Raw genomic sequence first — 21,015 nt, 5'->3', positions numbered from 1 at the left:
AAATCGGGACCAACACACTGCAAAAACCTCAGTTTACTTGATCTTGCAAAGTGTCAGGAGGATTCACTCATTCTTTAAAGAAAGATTTAGCTGCTCGTTCACTACAGAATATGACTGGTATGTACATACATGTGCTCAGATTTATATCACATTTAGTCAGGATAAATTGCTTCAATAAATTCTATTCTTAAGAACAGGCAGAATAAGCAGATGATTGGATACTGGGAACACATTCTCATTCCTCTTCCTGCAGCCGCGGGACAGTATTTCACTGTTTTGATGATTTTTAGCATGTTGGAAACAGCAAGGGGAAGCGAAGAAATGCAGACAGATTACTGAAGCGTGCTTCAAAGTTCTGTCAGCACAGACCTGACAAGCAGCTGCCGTCTCATGGAAAACAGAAAAGACATTTTCAACTGGAATAGACCGTGCTCCCCAAGTCTCTCTGTGTTTTCCTCTCTCTCTTGCCTTATTAACTCATGCAAATAACCTATAGGCTGGCTGTAAAAAGAAGTAAACCCAAAGCCACACTTTGCAGCAGTCTCGAGTGTGTGTTGTGCTGATAATCAGGCACCCCTTGGAGTTTGCACAGGGTATTTAAGAGTACAAATTTTCTGAAGACTAGCTCGTATAGAGCAGCGCTCTCAACGGGAGCAACTCCTCCGGAGCACGCACAGCATGCAGAAAAACAGAATAAACATGAGCTTTGCAGCCAAGAGTGCATCTGCTCTGTAGCGGATCTCGTTCCCACCTTCAGCCGCAACTTTAACTCCTCACCAAAGCAACTGCAGCATCGCAAGGGGATGTTTGCAAAGCCGGACAAGCGTAGCTAGGACAACAGCCACACTTCCACCATTTCTCCAGCGCTGCTTATCCAAGGGTGTCAGCGCTGACAGAGGAATGACGACTTTTTCCTGAAGTTAATCTCCTTGTCGATTTGTTGGGGACATTGCTTCTTCCTACTTCTGGCATGGAGATAAATGAGAAATATTATGTGGAGTGGTTCAGCGCGTGCCAGGACGCTGGGCTGACACCGAGCCGACACAGGAGGCGCGTGTCACGATAGCGGCCGAGAGATGAGGGGCTCTTCTGCAAACGGAGTGAGGCAGAGCCCCAGAGCAACGTTCACCCAAGTCCTGTTCCCAGCTCCGTCGCTGCCTTGTGCTGTGATCTTGGGCAACGCACTTACGACTGCTTTGCGGCTAGAGAAAACGAACCCTCTAGAGATTAAGTTTACACCCACGTAGGCTCCACTTACTCCACTGCTGCATGAATTGCGTTTGTAGGGTATGAAGATATTTAAAGTTTTCATTCCACAAGGAACTCGTGCGCAAAGCCTTTTGTTAATTCAGGTCCTTAGCTGGGAGGGATCGCATGTGTTTTTAAAGGAAAAAAATAATCAAGTCACAGCTGATGCGTAATAAAATTAAGTATTTTGTTGCGTGTGCTATGAGGCAGCATGTTTTAAATGTCCATTAACAAGAGAGCCTTGTGGGCAGCCTGAGGCCTCACTGATAGCAGAGAGCTTCTATTAAGTTCAGAAGAACTACAAGACATTGTTTTGGAGATGATTATTGGTCTGATGAAGAAAGAATTGGAGACAATCTACTTTACTTGGAGGCTTTGGAAAATCTGAGTCAAGAGTGTGAACGTGGTGGTGCAGACGGCACATCAATTTTGTGTGCAATACACCAAGCACGCTGCAGATTGCTTAATAAATAATTCAGTCAGCAGACCCACCTGAAACTTGCTGGAAGAATTCCCTTGTGAAGAGTCAAGAGAATTAAAAAAGAAAACCCTCAAACAAATCAAAATATCAAATTAGCACCTGCAGAACTCAAAACCATAGAAAATCCCCTTAGAACCATGGAGGCTCATAAATGAAAAATCCATCACGGGCTGAACCTGGGCACAAGTGCTTGCTCTCAGCGAGGAGGAAGGTGGCAATTCGCCCCTATGACGGCCATTCGGAGACCTACAGGCTTTGATACAGCTGCACTGAAGAGACTACTTACCACTTTTGAATTGTTTTGTCCTCTCAAAGTTTAAACCTAACGGAAGAAGGTCTTCTCCACGTTTCAGAATATATACCTATTGCCTTAGATCAAACGTATTTAGAACTATGTTTTAACTAACCTGTTTGCAACGCCTGGTGTAGACAGGATCGACTGTAATCCAAGGTAGCCGTGAGGATCCCTAATCTAGGCAAGCCCCTGCAAAGGGAAGGCAGACAGATGGAAGTGAAGAGTTTCGCCTGCAGCACCAGTGCCAGCGCAGAAAGAGATTACACCCCGCAATGTTCGCCGTGCCTCCTTCTGCACGGTGGAAAGAGAAGAGAAGGGTCTTCCCAAAGAGCCCTGTAAGGCCACAGTTGGAGCTGGATAAGCCTCTGCCAATTTTATGACGACAAAGCATATTGTTATTTGGAGGAGATGCACAAACCTCCCACCACCACCATTTTAGGGACGTAAAACTCCACATATTTTTTCAAATGGGTGCTTTGGAAGTTGTTTTGCTATTATTCTTCCACAGAAGCCTGCCAGGAAGGAAGAAAGTGCCAATAGGACAAGGGGTGATGGTTTTAAACTAAAAGAGGGGAGATTCAGACTGGATATAAGGAAGAAATTTGTTACGCTGAGGGTGGTGAGACACTGGCCCAGGTTGCCCAAAGAGGTGGTGGAAGCCTCATCCCTGGACACATTCAAGGTCAGGTTGGACGGGGCTCTGAGCATCCTGATCTGGCTGAAGATGTCAGGACTGGATGGCCTTGAAAGGTCCCTCCCAACCCAAACCAACCTGTGATTCTAAATGAGTTGCTGGGATTGGGAAGCGGGGAGGGGGTCCGGTCTAGGACCTTCTGCTTGAGAGTCCTATTAGTAGACAGCTCATTTCCCCCAGCACAGGCCTTCCCTCTCGCGCACACAAGTCTCCCCAGTCTAACAGGAAAGTTCTGCCTTTTCCCACCATTACCGCCAAATTTCTCAATCATCCCTTTTCCCCCACCAACATCCATGCACGCACGCACGCACCTTAGTCATCCCAATCCCCTACCGCCTCCCTGGATACGAGCGTTAGCTGGCAGGTACATCAAACCCTAACAAAAGGTATAATTTGAAACTTGGCAATGAACCATAATCTAGGTGTGAAGTTCTAGAGAGGTTAAAAGCGATGCCCGGATTCATATATAGACAGGATGATGTTGTCATCTTTAAAATTAAAATACGTATTTTACCCATCTGAACAGGCTCTTGGTACTTGCAGGAGCTGGAGGGGAAAAGGCTGCAGGTACCCAAGGAAAGCTGAAGCCTCCCCTTCCCGTCTGAATGAACCAAGCTGCCCATCAGATCCTCTGCTGATGATGAAGAACTTGACTGGGACACTGGTCTGGGGATAAGCTGGTTTTGCTTACCTTAAGAATCAAAATTTCCACTTATTTAAAAAAAAAGTTTAATTCTTCCTGCAGATATTAAAGTCAGCCCATATGCTACTTTCCCCCTGGTATACCAGTCCATAAACCGAAGTGGTCCCAAAGCATGTTAACTAACCCATTAAGAAAAAAACTAAGCCCGTTATCCTAGCCTAGACAGACACCTAGGGGTAATATTTTAACTCCCTTAAAAGGAATTAGACATATTACATGCATCAACAGCAGCAATGAAAGACCAGCCTTCCTGAAAAGGATTTCCCCCAGGACGCGCGTTGGCACCTCACGGAACCCATTTTAAAAACCTCCATTTGGAAACGGTGTAGGAAGAGACACGAGAAGCAGACTACCCGCTTTCAAAAGCGCATTTGGCATTTATGGATCCTTTCATCCAAGACGCTCTGTAGCCTTTCAAACGCACTATTTTAGCTTTACAGAGGAAAAGAGTTGCCGAGGTATGCCTGTAGCCACAGGACAAGGCATGGTTTTGGTTGGCAGCGTTAGCCTGATGCCACAGAAAGGGCCACAGTCGGACTCTTAATGGTGTTTAGTATTGTTACCCACAGCCACGCTTTCACAAGCGCACGTTACCACAAATAGCCCACACCCTAGCGGTAAGTACACTCGATTGCCCTTATACCTGTCGGGATCCAGGTACGAGCAGCGTGGGGTTTTGTGTTCGTGAAGCTTTTACGGACCTGTTCCAGCTGAATTACTGACAAGTAGCTGAGGTCTGGAAGCAGTCTCAAGCCAAGATTTGTAAATCTGAGTCATGCCTCTTCTGGCTTGCGAAAGTCGTGAGCAACTGGCCCCTCATCCCCTCCTATGTCCAGCTGCCTACGTTGGTGGCCCGACATCTCCCGCACCCAACACTGGGACCCTCACAGCTCCCACTGACTGGAAAGCACTTTTTTTTCTGGATCACCTCAAATCCCCATCAAAAAAAACCCTTTTCCTTAAACCTCAGTGTTAAGATGGAAGAAACTCCCAGGTCATTAACTCCGCTGAGCGTTGGGGGATAGAGTTGGTATGAAAAATGCTCTAAAAATAAGGTTCTATTGTTGTACTTGCATGTGACTATTGTTATTGCAGGAATGCTTGTGCCCAACGCTCTTGCATCTGTGCCTTGCAAGACAAGCTGAAATACTTCAGATCCCAATGAACGCTTGGCCGTACGCAAAAATTGCTCTGCTTCGAATTTGCCAGCACAGCTCCCCTCTCCAGCGCAAATGCGCTTACTGGTATACCAGTACAAGCACATTTATGGTTTATTGCCATAAATCATAAGGATGAACTTTACATTAATATGACCACAAAATTAAAGCTAGAGTTTGCACCAACTATGAAACAAAACCAAAAGAACTGCAGAGCAACCTCCTAAAAATAGGCTTAAAGTAGAACAGAAAACAAAAGCAAACTGCACGCTCTGCTGACAGAAGTCTTCCTCTGCTAAGATTTACTCGCCTAGGAAGACCTGAGTGAAGAACGAGCTGCAAAATGTGTTAGAAGAAAGAAAATTGCTAGAGACAGGGACATCAAGAGAAAGGACGTACCTAGGGAACTGACTGTAAGTTAAGATTGTCAGGGAAAGGTGCGGTGCAGAAACAAAAGGGCTGTTAGTTTCCAAGAGATGAACAGACGCCTGCAGGTACGATCAAGCCTCCCTCGCTCTCTATTCTGTCTGTGCATGAGTTTATCTACGGTTATTTTTCAGATTCCAGTAAAAGGCTTCAGTCTCCCATCGCGCTCTCTTACCCCTCAGATTTGCAGCCTGCAAAAGAACAAACAATTGCTTGAGAGCTGCACTGCAAAAAGCGACAATTTAGGGAATTTCAGCATCAGTTTTAAAAGTCTGCCAAAAGTTACGGCAACGATGGGAGGAGAGGTGGCGAGAAAAAGCAGACGTATCACGCAGGATAACTGTGTTGGTGCCTCGGTGTCAGGATCAGTGCCGACACCGCGGTGACTGCGGCACCCAGCACCCCAAAAAGGCTCTTACCAGGGGGTGTAGGACGAGGGAGTTCCTCTGACACGGGGAATGCCACCTGCAAGCAAAGAGAGGACACCCAGGTGGTTCAGTGCAACTGCCCCGTCCTGTGTCACGGCAGGACGCGTACCGGCACAGAGATTATAACTGTTTTACTCTCCCAAATGAAAAAGCACCCTTCACAGTCAGATGTAAAACCCATCACAGACACCAGCCTCAGGCGTGCAGGAACAAGTCCAAGCAAAGGTGCAGCTAAAGGTAAGATGTCTTTCTACCAACAGGCAATACAGAAAACCTGTTTGCAATTGTCCCAGGCTATTAAATAGGGCAAAGAGTTTTCAAGAAGGGTGGAGGATCCAGGGAGGGCTGTGACTTTTGCAGGAAAATTACAGTACTCAGCTGACAGCAGGAGCAAAGGCAGAACTGGATCAGAAACGGTGTTCTGAGAATAACCCCCATGTTTCCCCAAAAAAGAGAAAGAAGTCTTCCCACAGAAGGCTTCGTCTCCTGGGATTACGGCAAGGTACAGCCTGGGTACTGCTACACCTACGGCAGGCGAAGCTTGTTTTCTCCTTGATGAAGTCACCGTGCTCCTCACTACTCTTCTACTTTTGGCACGCCAGCTTAATGCAAAAGGTAAAACAGAGCTAGGAGTTAACTTTTTATGAGACTGAGCTACATGGGATTAATTCTCGGAGACTAATGAGTCGCAAGGCCATCCCAGATCAATTTGGGTAACTTTGTTGAGACCTGGGAGCCATGCCAAGAGCATTAACAACCAGAGCCACGATACAAACAAGCCTATTCAAACACAAATAGGGCTCAAGACACTAGACCAAGCCCCAAGGACAGGCAGTACACTGCTACTGGGAAGAAGAGATAAAACCACAATAAACTAGATTATTATAGATGGCTGCACAGAATCTGTGCTGCGGCGTACATCTTCCTGCAGGAGAATATACAAGATCGCAGGCAGACTCGAGACAGAATCCGTAATTGCCACTGGGAGCTGGAACTGGAAGAGAGGTTGGTTGCAATCAAAAACCAAACTGCTTTTTGGTAAGTACGAGGGAAAGAAAGGCAGACTAAGACGGCCATTTCTACTCCGCTAGCCAAAAGAGAAGGAAGTATAAGGCACTGCCCCAAGCTCTCAAAAATAGTAAGAGATTTCCCACTAAAATGCAAGGAAGGAAACATGTTGCTTTGAGACCGTTCCAGGAAAGGCTCTTTATTATTTTTCTAAGTGCAGTCATTAACAGCTCTCTGCCTCGAACTTCCTGACCATCGAAATGGATTTTCAGCACACGCTGCTCTGAATAGGCTGGGATCAGCAGGGCCACCGAGGCAGCAGCACCCAGAAAACGCATGGAGGGGAACCCAGTCCTTCCACAGCACCTGGCTGGGGTTTAGCGTCGGCATTCCCCATGCCACCCTGGGTTAACGGACAACGCCGCCGTGATGATTCGGAGCACCATAACCCATCGTAAAATGGGGTAAAAATGAACAGGTCAAGTTCTTCCTTAAAAAAAAAAAAAAACAAACAAGAAAACAAGCCACTTTAACATCTAGGCTTCCTTGGCTCGGGGTTAGCTCTACAAGACAGAGGGCCAAGTGCCCAACCTGCCTTTAGGTGCTTTGTAAACTCAATTTGGCACCTAATTTCCACTGGTGAATGCCTGCTGACTCTCAGCCTAAATTAGGTGCCTGCAGGGACTTAGGAACAGAGCTTGTTCTCCACCTTTGGGTGCCCAGATCTCCTTTTGACTATCGCCAGCTATTATACACCCAGAGACATTGCGAAAGATTTTAAGTTTTAAAGGGAGAGGCCACCACCGAGCTTAGTGAAAATGCGCAGGCTGCTGTTAGTCCTAGGCTCTGACTTTAAAGCTATTTTGGGGTGTGAGGGAAGGAGTGAGAATGTTTGCTTTGTAACCAAAAAGCTACAAGAGAGCTTAAAATTGTCATCTGGGAAAGAAGGCCAAAAGCCGATGCTATAAAATCTGCTTTAGAGGCATAACACCCTTATGCTTTATAAGCTTGATAAAGCAAACCCAACTGTATAAACTGGAATATTGGCAAGGAACTCGCTTGAAGTAAATCTCCAACAGACACACAGTATTTAACAAGTCATTACGAGTTAACCTACAGCGCAGGGTGAAAGCAAAGTCCAACACTTACCATCTGACTGTACCTTTCTGGGTGTTCAGCACTGCTCTCAAGCTTGTAGAGGATCCCCTGTCCACAAGAGCATCCCCAAAAGGTTGGGACATGATCTCCTCCATAGCATCAGAGATGCACTACACCCTCGCTTCTTGCTTGCAAGTGCCTTAAAACAGCCCTGGAGCTTCACCACCCCTGCGAGCTGCGGTTGCTGCTATCAGAAGAACGACCTTTCCTACCAGGCATGACATTTGGCCCTAAAGTGACTTAAAAAGGAGCTCTCCTCAGCTCACAGAGGAGCAAATTAACAGCCCGGCTGCAAAGAGTATTTCCACATGCTTTGGGAAAAGGGTCAAACCTCACGTGAAGCAACAGCCACGAACGAGAGTCGCTCTCCTCCTCTCAGTGCGTGAGCGATGGGATAGGGAGGCACTGTCAGCGTCCTGTCAAACATAAAACAAACTCCAGCGAAAGGAATAACACGGGCCCCTAACCAGCACATCAGCCACGAGTGACTTAACTGAGACCAGAAAAGCTTTTTCCCTGCAGTTAAGAGCAACAAACCCTCTCGGCTGAGAGCTCCAGGCAGCCAGAAGGCTTTTCCCAGCACAGCTTCCACCAGTCCTCCCAACTACGCAACTTACACTGTTTATAACCCTCTTATAAACAGTAAGGAGTTTACCGTTACCATAACAAAAAGTGTAATTTGTTAAGGTTGCCTCCACATCAGGGCCTGGCAGGATAAAAACCATTATAGAAGCTCCACTGTCCAAGAGCCTGCTCGCACTGGCCAGCCTCCAGATCAGATCTGGCCTGGCCTCCGACTTCGGAGCAAGGTGTTAGAGAAAGTCTCGTGTCATCTCGGCGCGGCTGGGCCCCAGCCGAGCCACGGGGCTGCCTGCACCTCACAGGCAGCACAGAGGGAAGGATACTGTGATTTTTTTAAATCTATGCAGAACACCGTGGCAAAAAAAAGCAAGCGAGACCAACCGCAAGAAGCTCGAATGACCTGGAACCGCCTTCAGGAGGTCCGTCTGCTCTCTAACATGGAGCTGAGGGACACGGGTGTGCAGATGGCTTGTGAGCACTTCCCGGGTTTGGTGTTTTCGAGGTGCGAGGAGGTCACATTTCATCGCGCTAACATCCTCCCGCTCCTCCTTTCACAGTCAGATTCCTGAGAGAGAAGTAGCTGCTGCTCTTCAAATACCTACTTGAACTAATCCTTGCCAAACATCACCGAAGCAGCTGTAGCTTGGCAAAACATGCTTTAACGCAGGCAAGGTTTCTCTAGTTAGGTGCCAAGTATCAGATTTCTAATATGAAAAGGCATCTGTCCAAAGGGTTTCGAAGCCTTTGATGAACATGAGACAAAATCCAACATAAACCAGCAAGTCAGCAACTTCCCCAGGCAAGAAGATGGAGAAAGACCATCTCTAAATCATCATCCAATTACTCATATGCCAAAGCTGTGCTTCCACTCCCAATTTCTGGAGGAAAGATGGACTCTATGGGATGTCCCTAAGGTATTTACACAAAGACACAAGGGAGACACCAAACCGCAAGGCCCCGACAGTGGACAGAGCAGGACTGACTGGCAGCACATAGATAGGGTATGGATGGGAGCATCTAGCCAGCTCCCATCAAATACAGCGTCCCTCCTCAACACTGCAACGAGCAGCGAGGCCCCAGGCACGGTTTATCATCGACTGGTTGCTCCAGGACCTCCTCCAAAACGGGAGGAACTTCATGGAAGTCCCTGAGCCTCTCCACTGAGGTCAGACAAGCCTCCGCTTAATTCGTTGCCGTCACCTCCAAGATCAGAGCAGACACCGCGGCTTTGGCTAGACCCAGAGGTACGTCTGTCACCAGGAGCAAGGGAACAACCTAAGCGTGAACCCAGAGTGACAACAGGCGAGAGCACACCCGTGTCCAACTCTACCCAAAGCAACGCGGCACAAACCTTCCCCAAATCTCAAGGAAAAAGCTTTTCTTTCCTCCTTCGCACCACAATCGAGTGAACCCTTGCAGCCCGCAGAAAAAGAGGCTCTAAGCAGAGATCACCAGGTAGGAAATTTTTCTGGCGTTGCTTCCAGCAGGCTCAAATTTGTAGCACGACGGCACACTGAGCAAACAGACACTCTAAAAGGCAGCCTCCAAGACGCACGCAGGCAGCCTCCGGATCTCGGCACTACAGCTCTCGGGTCGCCTTGCGCTTCTTCATTAGCGGTGATACATCTTCGGCTATATACTTCTTCACAGCAGGGACAACATATTGCAAGAGATCTACTACAGGAGAGAGAAATAATTCAAGTTTAAGAAAGGGAGGAAAAACCTAAGAGACCCACTGCTTCTTACTGAGTAGAGATAATTATAAGAAAGCCACGACAAGCCTTAGAGAATGCATTATTTTACCTAGGAAATGCCTAAGTGACCTAGAAACCGGAGTCCCATTTCCTGAAATTATTTAGCCGCTTAAGAGCCCTTGTTTCAACGAAAGTGAGAAAAAAAGCTGCTGAAAATGGGACGTAAGAGCCCGAGTCAAGCTCGAACATATTTTCCCCACAGTGGTGCGTGAGTAGTTTTAAAGGAAGATCAAAGTCAAGGCTGCACGGAGTTAAGAACGGGAGAGCCTCTTATGTAAGCGACTACCTACGGATAAAACTCTTGTCGATGAATTAAAATAGCTGAAATAGCACCAGCGGGACAGGGGACAGAAAGGCACGACGCTCTTGTATGTGTGCGTGGTCATAAAGTAAAAATATTTTGTCCCACCTGTTATTATTTACATCACATGTGGGCATTTTTATTTATTTAGCATTCAAAGGCACAGACATTTTATGGCATCATTATTTGATATGCGAGCCCTAAAATCAGAGGGGAGCAAGAAATATTCCAAATATAAGCAGTGTCTAGAAATCTGGTACATTATTGTGAGTTGTTTAACTAGAACTGCATTCTGCCTTTGGAATGATTGCGTTTTAGTGGTGAACAAAGCAATGATTTCCTATATATAGTTTACATAATTCAAAATGTGAAATCTTACACAGATGAAGGATACAGCATCCTAAATGTGGATCATACAAACAGGTGCTCTCTACACGTTAAAAATAGAGAGCTTTCCAAAAACAAAGGAAAGGCAGCATGGGGTAGAAAGATGAAAAACATCCACACGAAGAAAAGCGAGCATCCCTCAGGAAGTTTCTCACCACCTCCACCAGAAAACAAGGTACTTGCTCATTAAAACGCTGCCAACGCACTCGGGGTTATGTTCAAAAAGTCGCATTTCGTCACGTTTGCTTTGCACGCGGCTCGGTCGGCGCGAGGATCTGGACGATGAGCAATGCCCGCTCCGACATAAACTCGCCAGGTTTGTAACAGCGCACTCTGTCATATAAAGACTTCTAATCCGATTAAGGTTGTAGATAAACTTCCTCAGCTCCGTTATCATGCGGTATATCTACCCCGCGCTGCGGGACGCTCAGCTAAGTCTCTGCCTTCGCATTTTCGGGACCCAACAGTTCATTCCAGGAGACCTGGCACCCAGCTGCTCTCACCCCTGGTGACAATCTGCCTTTGGATCTCATCTCCCTCTGCTGCTCCTCCTCTGGCTCTATTTTACCAACACTCAAAAAAAAAAAAAAGGGAGTATTCCTACCGCGGGAACAGTGGAAAAATGGCCCGTGAATGGCTGCCAAGCCTACCTTCAGATCCTGCTGCAACGAGAACAGCACGAGGTAGAAGAAAACCACCTTTCACTGCGAGAAGATGAACTGGCAAAGCTTCCCCTGCCCACACGCAACCTACTTCAGCTTCACCAGCAGCAGTTCAACCTCGCTTTCGAAACTTCTAAGGGTTTCCAGCATCTTCAGCCACGGACATGACCAGCTGTACCTCTAGAAACAAGTCTATTTTAAACACCAGCTATTTTAAATAATTGCAAGCATCAACCGCTTAGCGATGTGAAGATTTGTTCCCTTCATCTCAGCAGACTCAGCACCAACAAGAGGTTTTTGGCAGAAAACCCAAAAGCCGTGTTCTGCTCCAAGTCTGGTTCGCTCACTTTGGAAACAGTTAAAGGGTACAAGACAGCTCGGTACGGTTAGTTACACAGGTATAAATACACTCATTTGGGCACTGCTTATTCCCTAGCACTGCCAAGTCCACGTCTAGCCAAGTCCTTAAAACACTGAAGTCTGTGAAAGACCGCTTTTATTATTATTATTTTTAATAGTAACAATGGTATTCAGAGCGAGGTCTCTGCCAGCCAGGGCTGAAAACATTCTCCATAAGCACAAAAAAAAAAAAAAAAAAAAGGCAAGCTGTGCAAGAGCTCTGCTAAAGGCAGCACTGCAAGCGTGGCAGCGCATCCCCAAAAGGCAGGGAAATGGTGAACTTCGCAGCTTTACACGCTTTTGAACTCCAGGCACAACCTGCATTTCATACTAAAGGAGTTTGAACATCTTTTTTTCAGGAGAAGAGGAGGAAAATGTCCTCATAGAGCTGCTTTTTTAGGATTTATTTGGTAGCCGTGCCTCACAAAGAGAGCTCAGAAGCAAGGCTAGCTCTGCCGAGCATGCACAGAGAAATACCCCCGGTGGGTAGCATGGCCTGTAGCTGGCAGAGGAGCTTTGTTTATTCATGAACCAGCTTGCAACGGCTGGCACCGCGTCTCCACCGCCGCTTTATTCTCTCGCGCAAGGGTGGGACAGCAGAGCGGCATTCCAGACCGCTGCAGGCTCTCCGCGGGCTGGCTCGCTCCTGCGACGAGAGCGGCAGCGCCGTTCGCAATCCCAGCGTTGCTCCCCATGAGCCAAACACGTTGCTTTTGTCGGGAAACTTCAATAAATGGCTGCTGTCGCCTGGGAGCTCAGCTCTGCACTTGTCCCGACGCAGGACAGCAGCCCCTGCTCACGTACGGCAGCAAAAGGGAGACGCGGAGGTAGGAAAATTCAGCTCGGTCTCTCGCCGCCACCCCAGCAAAGCGTGCAAAGAGCTTAAAGGAAAGAAGTGCAATCCAAAAATCCTGCTCCACTAAATAATTAGCCAGCATTAAAATTAGGTTTAGCCTCAGTGAAACCACATTGTGTTGGAGTTGGTTAAGGCATCAAATTTATCATGTTTCAAAAACAAATGTCAAACTTTGGCATGCGTTAAAATACAGCGCGTGCTATATAAAAGCTACTGGACGGCCGACATATGCATCAGCACGTGCCCCACCAGGTGTATCGGGGCGGTGGGGAACAAAAAAAAAAAAAGCAAGAAGCTCTTGGAAGATTATGAAATTGAACTTCAGAGAAGCAATTAAGCCAAACTCCCACGAGCCAAGACTAATTGCAGCAAAACACATTGTAAATATCAGCTCCAAAGACAGAGAACAAACCCGAGCGCACGAACGTCAACCAGCAGCTGGGAGAGGAACCTGTGTGGACACCACCGCCCCCGAGGGCTGTATATCAGGAGATCCTGGTGTCCTCCAAGGCGCGTGGTCTCCGTGGCCCCGTCTTGCAGCTCACCCGCCTGCGTGCGCATCGCCTGGAGGGCTGAGGCCACAGACAGAGCGCGGCCAGCCTCAAACTCCTGCTGCTCGGGCCGGCAGAGCAAGGCTGCGCGCAGGTTAAGCCTTAACTTCTCAGATCTGGGCAAAGCGATTCAAAGAAGCGGAGAAGGAGCAGAATTAAGAGGTTCGCTGAGGACTTCGAGTGATATGATGCAGGAATTCAGCAGCCAGACAAAAAGATGTGACAAATATTGTGATGTGAAGGCTGAGCATTACGAATATAAAACCTCCGTTTTATATTCAAAAGGATGCGAGGCTATAAATGTGCTTTTGTTTTACTCTCTATAGGAAGCTTCCTACGCACCTCTACACCAAAGGGAAACCATTTCTAGCTCCCCAGGGAAACCCAGTCCCCGTGCTTACATCTCTGCTCAGCCTACACTACTCAGCAATCACCCATTGTATTACAAGTTCCTTGAAACCAAAACCAAGAAACAAGATTACTTTAAAGGGGGGGGGGAAGAAGTTACAGGAAGCAACAGGTCCTCAATCCTGAAGGCCTGTTACAAAAAAAAATATTTTCTCCCAGCACTGGAAAGTCATCTCAAAAAGCATCGTAGCTGGGTGCTAAACGACTGGGAGAAGAGCGGTTTTGGAAATCTGGCCTCAATTCTTGGTGCTAGGAACATAAAAAAAACAAAGAAGGGAAAAAAAAAAAGACCCCAAGAAAGTCAGAAGGATAAACAAAACCAAACAGAACGTGAAAAAGCATCACATGTGATGCAGCAGAAAATGAGTCCAAAACAAAATCCAACCCAGAGATCCTCTACTAACACATGCTGCAAAAAACAACAGATGCCCCACCAGGCCTGCCAGAAGCTGAGCGTATTTTACTAAGCCGTTTTAAAAGCGTTTCCACCAGGACGAGGCAGCGACAGGCTCTGGGCGAGACGCGTCCTAGCTGCCCTGATCTCCGCTGCACCCCCTCAGAAGAGCTCCAGTTCCTCCTGGCTGCCTCATCGGGTGAAAGCGGCGGACCTTGCGAGCCGGCTCCTGCCTCTTCCCGGAGGATGGAAGGAGGATCCGGTTTCTTCCCCGCGACCATCCTCTCACACTCATCCACTCGCGCTTCCTCTCTCAAACTTCCCCGTCTTTCAAAACGGGCGAGGGAAATTTCCTGCCTGCCCCACGGCACATCCACAAACCCCCTTTTAAGCCACCCTGAGAACGTCCTCCACAGTCAGCGTCTCCTCCAGCCGGGCTCCGAGGGGCTTCGGAAGAGATGGGAATAAAGACATTAGCGAGAAGTTTGATTTTTTTTAAGCCACGTCCTTTTATTTTTGCCATCTTCCCACACGGCACACCTATGCAATCACCATCTCAGTCGTGCCACGCGGATTGTACAGCGCTTCCAAGTTAACTCAGACTAACAACAGTCCCATCAACCGGCTTAAAAAGGGTAACGACACTTGCAACCTACCAAGGTGGGCTGAGCATCTGAACAACGGGACTCAGCAAGGCTCAACAGCAAGTTCATTTTCACCTGACGTCTCCATAAATCACACAGAGACAAAAAAAAATCAGAGCACTAAATACATATGGTGGGAAATGCTGGAGAAGACTGGAAAATAAAGACCCTTGAGAAAACAGAAATACGAGCAAGAATAAGTAGAAATTAATGTTAGAAACACCCTTCAACAGGGGAACGTTAAGTTAGAGTGAAAGACAAATTGCAAGTGGAAGGTTTAACATATTCACAAAGTTTGTGTAAAGCTTTTCCTTCTTATAATCTGAGCAGACAGGGAGCAAGGAGGGAAGGTCCCGACCTCCAGCACTCTGATGCAAACCCTGTTCAACTCCAAGCTATTTGGTATCAGAAAGATGTTGGCAAATTGGAAGGCATTCAGGAAAATACAGTTAAGCAGCTGGAGGGATTGATTTACAAGGAAAGATTAAAATAACTAGACGCCTAGTTTGGCTAAGCGGTAAATAAGGTGGACATGGTAATTTTTTACAGTTAGTTGACAGGCAAGTGCCACAAGGGAGTGGAAGTGTTCAACATACTACAATTAGGTATAACCAAAGGACTGGCACGCAATTAAGGAAATTCATGGCTGCATTAAAGTTCTCAAAGCAGTGAGGTCTACGGGATACTAAAACAGTCTCCCACTTCTCAATTCCCACCCAACTTCCAGGATCAGGAATAAAACGCTCCTCTGAGAAAGGACCATCCTGGCCGCAGGTAGTGATTACAAGCCTCGCAGGTCGGCTGCTGACTAGCTGCTTCCTCCAGCTGAACCCACTCCTTTTTTATTTGTTTGTTTTTAACGCTAAGAGCAAACAAGTGCTCCAGCACTCTCCAGCCCGCAAAGCGATTACAGTTGGCAACAATAATTACCCCACTCATGTCACAGAAGGTGAATACGATCTCTCGCTTTAAGGAAACAAGGAGCAAGGATGTTAACCCTACTCGTTTTCCAAACGGGAATCTGGCTGTTGAATCCACCTCCCACAAATTTCTCCTCCACATTCAACCAGTGAAGTTATTCTTAGTCTCCGCTGAGAAAACCCCAATCCAAAAAAACCATCCAACAAAGCCAGTGGTTCAGAACTGCTGCTGAATTCCTCTCCAGAAATGACTGCATTTTAGTGACAACTATTTTTAAAGCAGTTTGCAAAGAACTAGATAACCCCTTCAGACCGTGCCCTTCAACACTGCTGGCGGAAGAAAGTCCCTGCCCAACAAGCACTGTAACGAGGCAAAATAAATTGGGAAGTCCACTGAAGCCTTAACGACACTTTTACGTGATCCTCCTGAACGTTAAATTGAAATGTTGCCTTTAGAGGGACCTGAGCAGGGAAAGAAGTGATAACTTTGTAAAGAAAGCTAACAATGGGACTCAAGTGAAGAAAAGGCAACGAAGGAAGAGGCAGAAAGAGCAAAAGGGGGAAAGCTGAGCAGAACAAGGAGTTTTTGTTGTCACACACATTTCATCTCACACCTGAACCAGCCGATCTCTTTTCCTTAGTTAGGCTGAGGGACTCCATACCAACGCTTCTGGCAGCGGGAACAAAACAGCTTTGAGACGTGACCCGGGTTGTGCTTACAAAGTCAGAGCTACTGAGAGGCAACAGATCTCACGGCACCAGCAGCATATGAGCAAGTGCGTGGTGAAACCTCACCGCTTCAACAAGCTCCCAGAAGTTTGAGCTCCCAAAGTCCCCCAGCGAGAATTAACAGCTGTTTCAGACTTCAGAAGAAACTACTTAATTCTCTCATTTCTGCTGTTTGTGTGTCTTCCTTTACTCAGTGTTCCCTGATGCCCTGGGACTGCATGGGGCGGGATGGGGCTGAGAGCCCCCGGCCTCCCAACACCCTGCAGACCCACAGCCGCTCACCAGCCTACACCCTGCTCCCCACCTCACCCCCATGGGCACCCACAACCTCTCCACAGCCTTTCTACGTCTGCTGGCCACTGGGAGCCCCCAAAACGTAGGCCTGGATCCTCCCTCAGCTGCCCCAAAAGAGTCACGAGCCACCACGCTGAGCCCAAACCCCTCTTCATCCAGAGGACAGAGTCCCAGTTAAAGGGGTCCCCCCAGGATCCCCTCTAACCCCTGAGGTCCCCATATCTGCCATCCCCAGGACACCCCATATCTCTTCAGGGTCCCCCAGGACCTGCAGACCAAAGGGTCTTCCATACCTACAACCCCCAAAGACACCCCCCCCAATTCTCTCTCACCTTCTAAAGCCCCCCAAGCCCTCAACTCCCCCCCGTCCACATTCCTTCAAGATTCCCCAATACCTCTCCAGGGTCCACCCCCCAAAATCCCACTGCAGGACCCCCCTCCCTTTAAAGCCCCCCCATATTTCCAACCCCTCCAAACCCCCCAAGGCCCCCCTATCTGCAATCCCTCAAGCCCCCTCATATTCCCCGGGACCCCCCAAGGCCCCCACCCTCGCGGGCCCCCCCATACTCCCAACGCCCCGTATCCCGCTGACCTCCCCCTACGCCCACCCCCAGCCCCCCAAGCCCCCCCATTTCCCCGGGTCTACCCCACCCCGGGGCCCCCCTGGCCTCCGGGCTCCCCCCCCTCAGGCACCGCCCGGGCCCCTCGCCGCCTGCAGCAGCCCCGCCCACCTGGGAGGGGCTTGCCCCACCGCGGCGCCCCCTAAGTCACTATTGGCCGCACCGCCCGCCACTCCGGGCCTGGAGGCGACCCGATTGGCCGGAGGGTGCCGTCAATCAGCAAAGGGGCGGAGGTGGGAGAGCGGCTGCCTCACGAAAACTCGGGGAAGAGTTGTGGGGGGAGGGGCCGGCCGGGGCTCCCCGCGCCCCCCGCCCCCCCCGGGGGCTGCCCCGCCGCCTCTCTCGCCGCCTCCTCCGCCCGGGGCGGCCCCGCGGCCCGCCGAGCCCGGGCGCTACCGGTTACCTGAGGGACGGCCGGGCCGGGCCGCCGCCGGGGCCTCGCGCTAGCTGCCTCTCGCGCTGGGACTCCCGCCTCCCCTCCGCGAGCCCCCCCCTCCTTCCCCCCGCCCCGCGCCTCCCCACGCGCGAGACTCTCGCGAGACCCGAGGGGAGGTAACGGCGCCGGGGCCAATGGGGGGCTTCGGGGGCGGAGCCTCGCCGCGGAGGGGCGGGGCTGACCACGCCTCCTCAGGGGTGGCCAGCGAGAGGGAGGCCTCCGGGGGGGGGACAGAGAGGCCACCCGGGGGGGCCCTCCATCCTGCGGGGACAACGAGACGGGAACACCCCGACAGCGGGACACCCCTGAGCCCAGGACACCCGCACCCCAACCCCCAGGGACACCCCAATCCCCAGGAACACCCCAGCTCCTGGCCCTGCGGCGGCCAGGCAGCCGGTCCCGGTTGAGGTGTCCCCAAGGGGGTGATGTCCCCGGGCAGGGAGAGATGGAGGCGTCCGCCCCGGCTGCCGTCCCCAGGGATCAACCCCATCCCCGTCCCCTTGGGGACGTGGCTGAGGGCTCGGGGTGGCGTCAGGGCTCAGCCCCAGGCACCTGGTGTCCCCTCTGGGGACACTGCCACCCCCCCAGCGGGGAAAGCGAGCCCAGGACAGCGTGGTGCCCCGCTGTGCCATCCCCAGTGCCAGCCACGGGTGAGTGACAGGATGGGGCCACCAAGGAGACACGAGGAGCCCAGACCCCGTTATCAAACCGTCTTTATTCCCCTCCCGCCCTTGGCGGGGCTGGGATCGCGGCTCTTCCGCCGTCCCCCCGCCGGCATTCAGGGCTGGCATTCAGGGCTGGCCATGGGACCGGGCCCGGCGGGGCGCTGGCTCCGTCACCGTCGCTGTCACCGGCTCCATCACATGGCGAAGAGGATGAGGAAGGCCACCATGAGGCAGAAGAGCCCCATGGCCTCGGAGAGGGCAAAGCCCAAGATGGCGTAGGAGAAAAGCTGTTGTTTAAGCGAGGGGTTCCTGCGGGGAGAGGAGAGGCCGGTCAGCAGGGGTGCAGCCGCCCCCGACCGCCTGTTTCCAGCCCCCCGTGTCCCCCCCTGACCTGGCGTAGCCGATGATGAGGCTGCCGAAGACGGTGCCGATGCCAGCGCCGGAGCCGGCCACCCCCACCGTGGCAGCACCAGCGCCGATGAACTTGGCGGCGGTGTCGATATCCCGGTGGGCTGCGCTCGTCTGGATGGCCCGGTGGGCTACCGGCCGCGCCTGGGGGATGGGAGGGTGGGCAACTGGGCGGGGAGGGAGGGACCTCACCCCAGCCCCCCCAGGTCTCAGTTTCCCCCCATCGAGCTTGCCGCAGCCCCTCGGGGAGCCCCAGGGCGGGCAGGGGGCACGGTCACCTCCCTCCGCTCCTCCCAGGGCTGGTGCTCAGCACCCCCCAGCCCCCCTGTGCCCCCCTGTCCAAGCTGGGCGCGTTACCTGCTCCGTCCGGGCCTCGGGGCTGCTCAGCACGGAGGCAGAGAGGGGCTGGCACAGCACCCGCGAGCTCCTCCTCACCTGCAAAGCACAGCCACCCTCAGATTTGGGGGAGATGCCCCACCCCGCGCTCCCCCAGGGCAGCAAAACTCCACCCGGGGGTCCCCCAAGGCCACTGCTGCCACCTCTGGCACCCCCTTGGGGCGCCCCGTGAGCCGGCAGCACCCAGCTGGAAGAGCCTGTCCCAGCACCTGGCACCAAAGCGGAGCTCCTGGGTGCCCCACGGCCCCACCGTGGGCACCCTGCTGCCGTACGGATCCCGCGTGCCGCCGGGGCCAGCACCCAGCCAAAGGCGCTTTACTCCCAGCACCGTATCCACCCCTGTGTGGGTAATTAGTAACCATCAAGAGATGGCAAACGATCTTTAACCAGAGCCGCTGAGCACTCGAGGCTCTGTTCACCTTCAGTGCGGCCCAAGGTGGCTCCAAACCTGCCGAAGCGTCCCCAAACCTCTCCCCTTGTCCCCACGCATTACCCCCCGCACAGCCTCGTCCGGCAGAAGGGACATGGAGAGCGAAGGAGGGGATTGTCACTACTCACTAGCGCGGGAGCGGAGACAAACTTTGCACAGGCGTACATGGCGAGGGACGGAGGGACACACGCGCGGGACACGGCTGGAAGAGACAGACAGACACCGGAGCGTGAGGAGCCGCAGCGCGTGGGAGCCGGCCTCGCGGATGCGGGGTGGCCGCCGGGACAGGCAGGGCACCTGGGGACACACGGGAGGGCTGAACCATGCGGGAACGGCGGGGCAGGATGAGTCTTTGTCACCCAGGGGACAGCTCCTGGCCGAGTGCCACCACGGTGGCAGTTTGGGGCTAAGGAATTTGGGGTCCTGGAGTTGTTCCAGCACAGAGTCCTGGGGGGTTTCACCCGCCCGGGGGGGGCAACAGGAGCTCACAAGACCACTGGTCCCCATAAGGAAGGACGGGACCTTGGGGGTCCTGCCTCAGCCCTGCCTCCCGGGGCAGAGAACGGGGCAGCTCCGGGGGGGGGCACGGCCTGGGGACCCCCAGCCCTGGCCGGGGGATGTGGGGGCTGGAGAGGGCAGAGCGTGGGGGGCGAAACCTCAGCGTGGAGGGAGGTCACCCCAGAAGGTGGCGTGAGGGGATGTCACCCCAAAACAGTGGGGAGTCACCCCAAAACTCTGTGTGTGGGGGGGTCACTCCAAAACTCGGGGGGGGGACACCCCAAAACAGTGGGGGGTCACTCCAAAACAGTGGGGAGTCACCCCAAAACTCGGGGGGGGTGTCACTCCAAAACTCTGGGGGGGACGACACCCCAAAACAGTGGCGGGGTCACCCCAAAACTCTGTGTGGGGGTCACCCCAAAACAGTGGGGGGGTCACCCCAAAACTCTGTGTGGGCCACCCCAAAACAGGGGGGGGGGTTGTCACCCCAAGACTCTGTGTGTGTGTGTAGGTGTCACCCCAAAACTCGGCGGGGGATGCCCCAACCCCAACCAGCTCCCTGGGGGGGTGGCCCGTCCCTGTCCCCACCCAAACGGGGGGTTCCCCCTCTTCGCCGTCCCCCATCCCTGAGGGGGCCCTCCCGTCCCCCACCCCCCAGGGGACCTGTCTCGCCCTCCCCTTCCCCTGAGGGGGTCTCCCTCCCGCTCCCCCACCCTGAGGGGGTCCCCCTCCCGCCCCCCTTGCCCCCACCACGGGGGTCTCCCCCCGCCGCCCCTCACCTGGCGCACCGGCGGCGGGCAGGTCGCGGCGGCACGCACTGCGCAGGCGCGCCCGGAAGCACCGCCCGGAAGCACCACCGAGAGGCATTCGGGAGGGAGGGGGGGTTTCACCGCCCAGAGCGCCGCTCGGCCCCGCGGCGCCGCCTGCTGGACGGGAGGCGGCGGGGCCGGGGGCTGCGCGCCCTCTGCGGGGCGGGGCGGGCGGAGTCTGGAGGGGAGGGGGCGTGGTCTTGAGGGGAGGGGGCGGGGTCAGAAGGGGAGGGGCGGGGTCTGAAGGGGATTGGGCGGGGTCTGAAGGGGAGGG

General features: G+C 52.2%; 2 protein-coding genes across 14 annotated transcripts in view; both read right to left on the bottom strand.

The window, feature by feature from the left end:
- Positions 1-17,589, bottom strand: part of LOC104017532 (cyclic AMP-dependent transcription factor ATF-7) — a 69,815-nt gene extending 52,226 nt beyond the window's left edge. For 7 of the 12 annotated variants that reach the window (XR_015707743.1, XR_015707744.1, XM_087771105.1 and 4 more), the window contains exon 1: positions 17,503-17,589. The gene's annotated coding sequence lies outside the window, so the exon portion shown is untranslated. Of the gene's footprint in view, positions 1-2,136; positions 2,214-5,423; positions 5,470-16,070; positions 16,679-17,502 lie in introns of those variants that run through there. The other 5 variants (XM_087771099.1, XM_087771097.1, XM_087771098.1 and 2 more) reach the window with 5 other exon arrangements.
- A 642-nt stretch (positions 17,590-18,231) lies between these two features.
- Positions 18,232-20,795, bottom strand: ATP5MC2 (ATP synthase membrane subunit c locus 2). 2 transcript variants are annotated; one of them, XM_087771449.1, is made up of 5 exons: positions 20,712-20,795; positions 19,563-19,731; positions 18,966-19,043; positions 18,592-18,752; positions 18,232-18,509 (listed from the first exon to the last, which is right to left on the bottom strand). In XM_087771449.1, exons 2-5 carry the CDS (start codon positions 19,599-19,601, stop codon positions 18,395-18,397), a joined length of 393 nt encoding a protein of 130 aa, XP_087627575.1. In that variant the 5' UTR covers positions 19,602-19,731; positions 20,712-20,795; the 3' UTR covers positions 18,232-18,394. The 2 variants fall into 2 exon arrangements, with proteins under 2 accessions (XP_087627575.1, XP_087627574.1); XM_087771448.1 differs by having other exon boundaries at positions 19,563-19,636; positions 20,712-20,791.
- Positions 20,796-21,015: the final 220 nt, after the last annotated feature.

The sequence above is a fragment of the Nipponia nippon genome, unplaced genomic scaffold (genome assembly GCF_047370975.1).
Source record: "Nipponia nippon isolate SJK-2023a ecotype South Korea unplaced genomic scaffold, ASM4737097v1 scaffold_35, whole genome shotgun sequence".
NCBI lineage: Eukaryota > Metazoa > Chordata > Aves > Pelecaniformes > Threskiornithidae > Nipponia > Nipponia nippon.
Note: the sequence above shows the minus strand (reverse complement) of the source record. Positions and strands in the feature narration are given on the sequence as shown.

Coding starts and splice junctions, on each gene's coding strand:
- ATP5MC2 (XM_087771449.1), bottom strand. CDS start 19,601: ATGTACGCCTGTGCAAAGTTTGTCTCCGCTCCCGCGCTA. Junction 19,044..19,562: donor TTGTCTCCGCTCCCGCGCTA/GTGAGTAGTGAC, acceptor TGTGCTTTGCAG/GTGAGGAGGAGCTCGCGGGT. Junction 18,510..18,591: donor CTCATCATCGGCTACGCCAG/GTCAGGGGGGGA, acceptor CTCTCCCCGCAG/GAACCCCTCGCTTAAACAAC.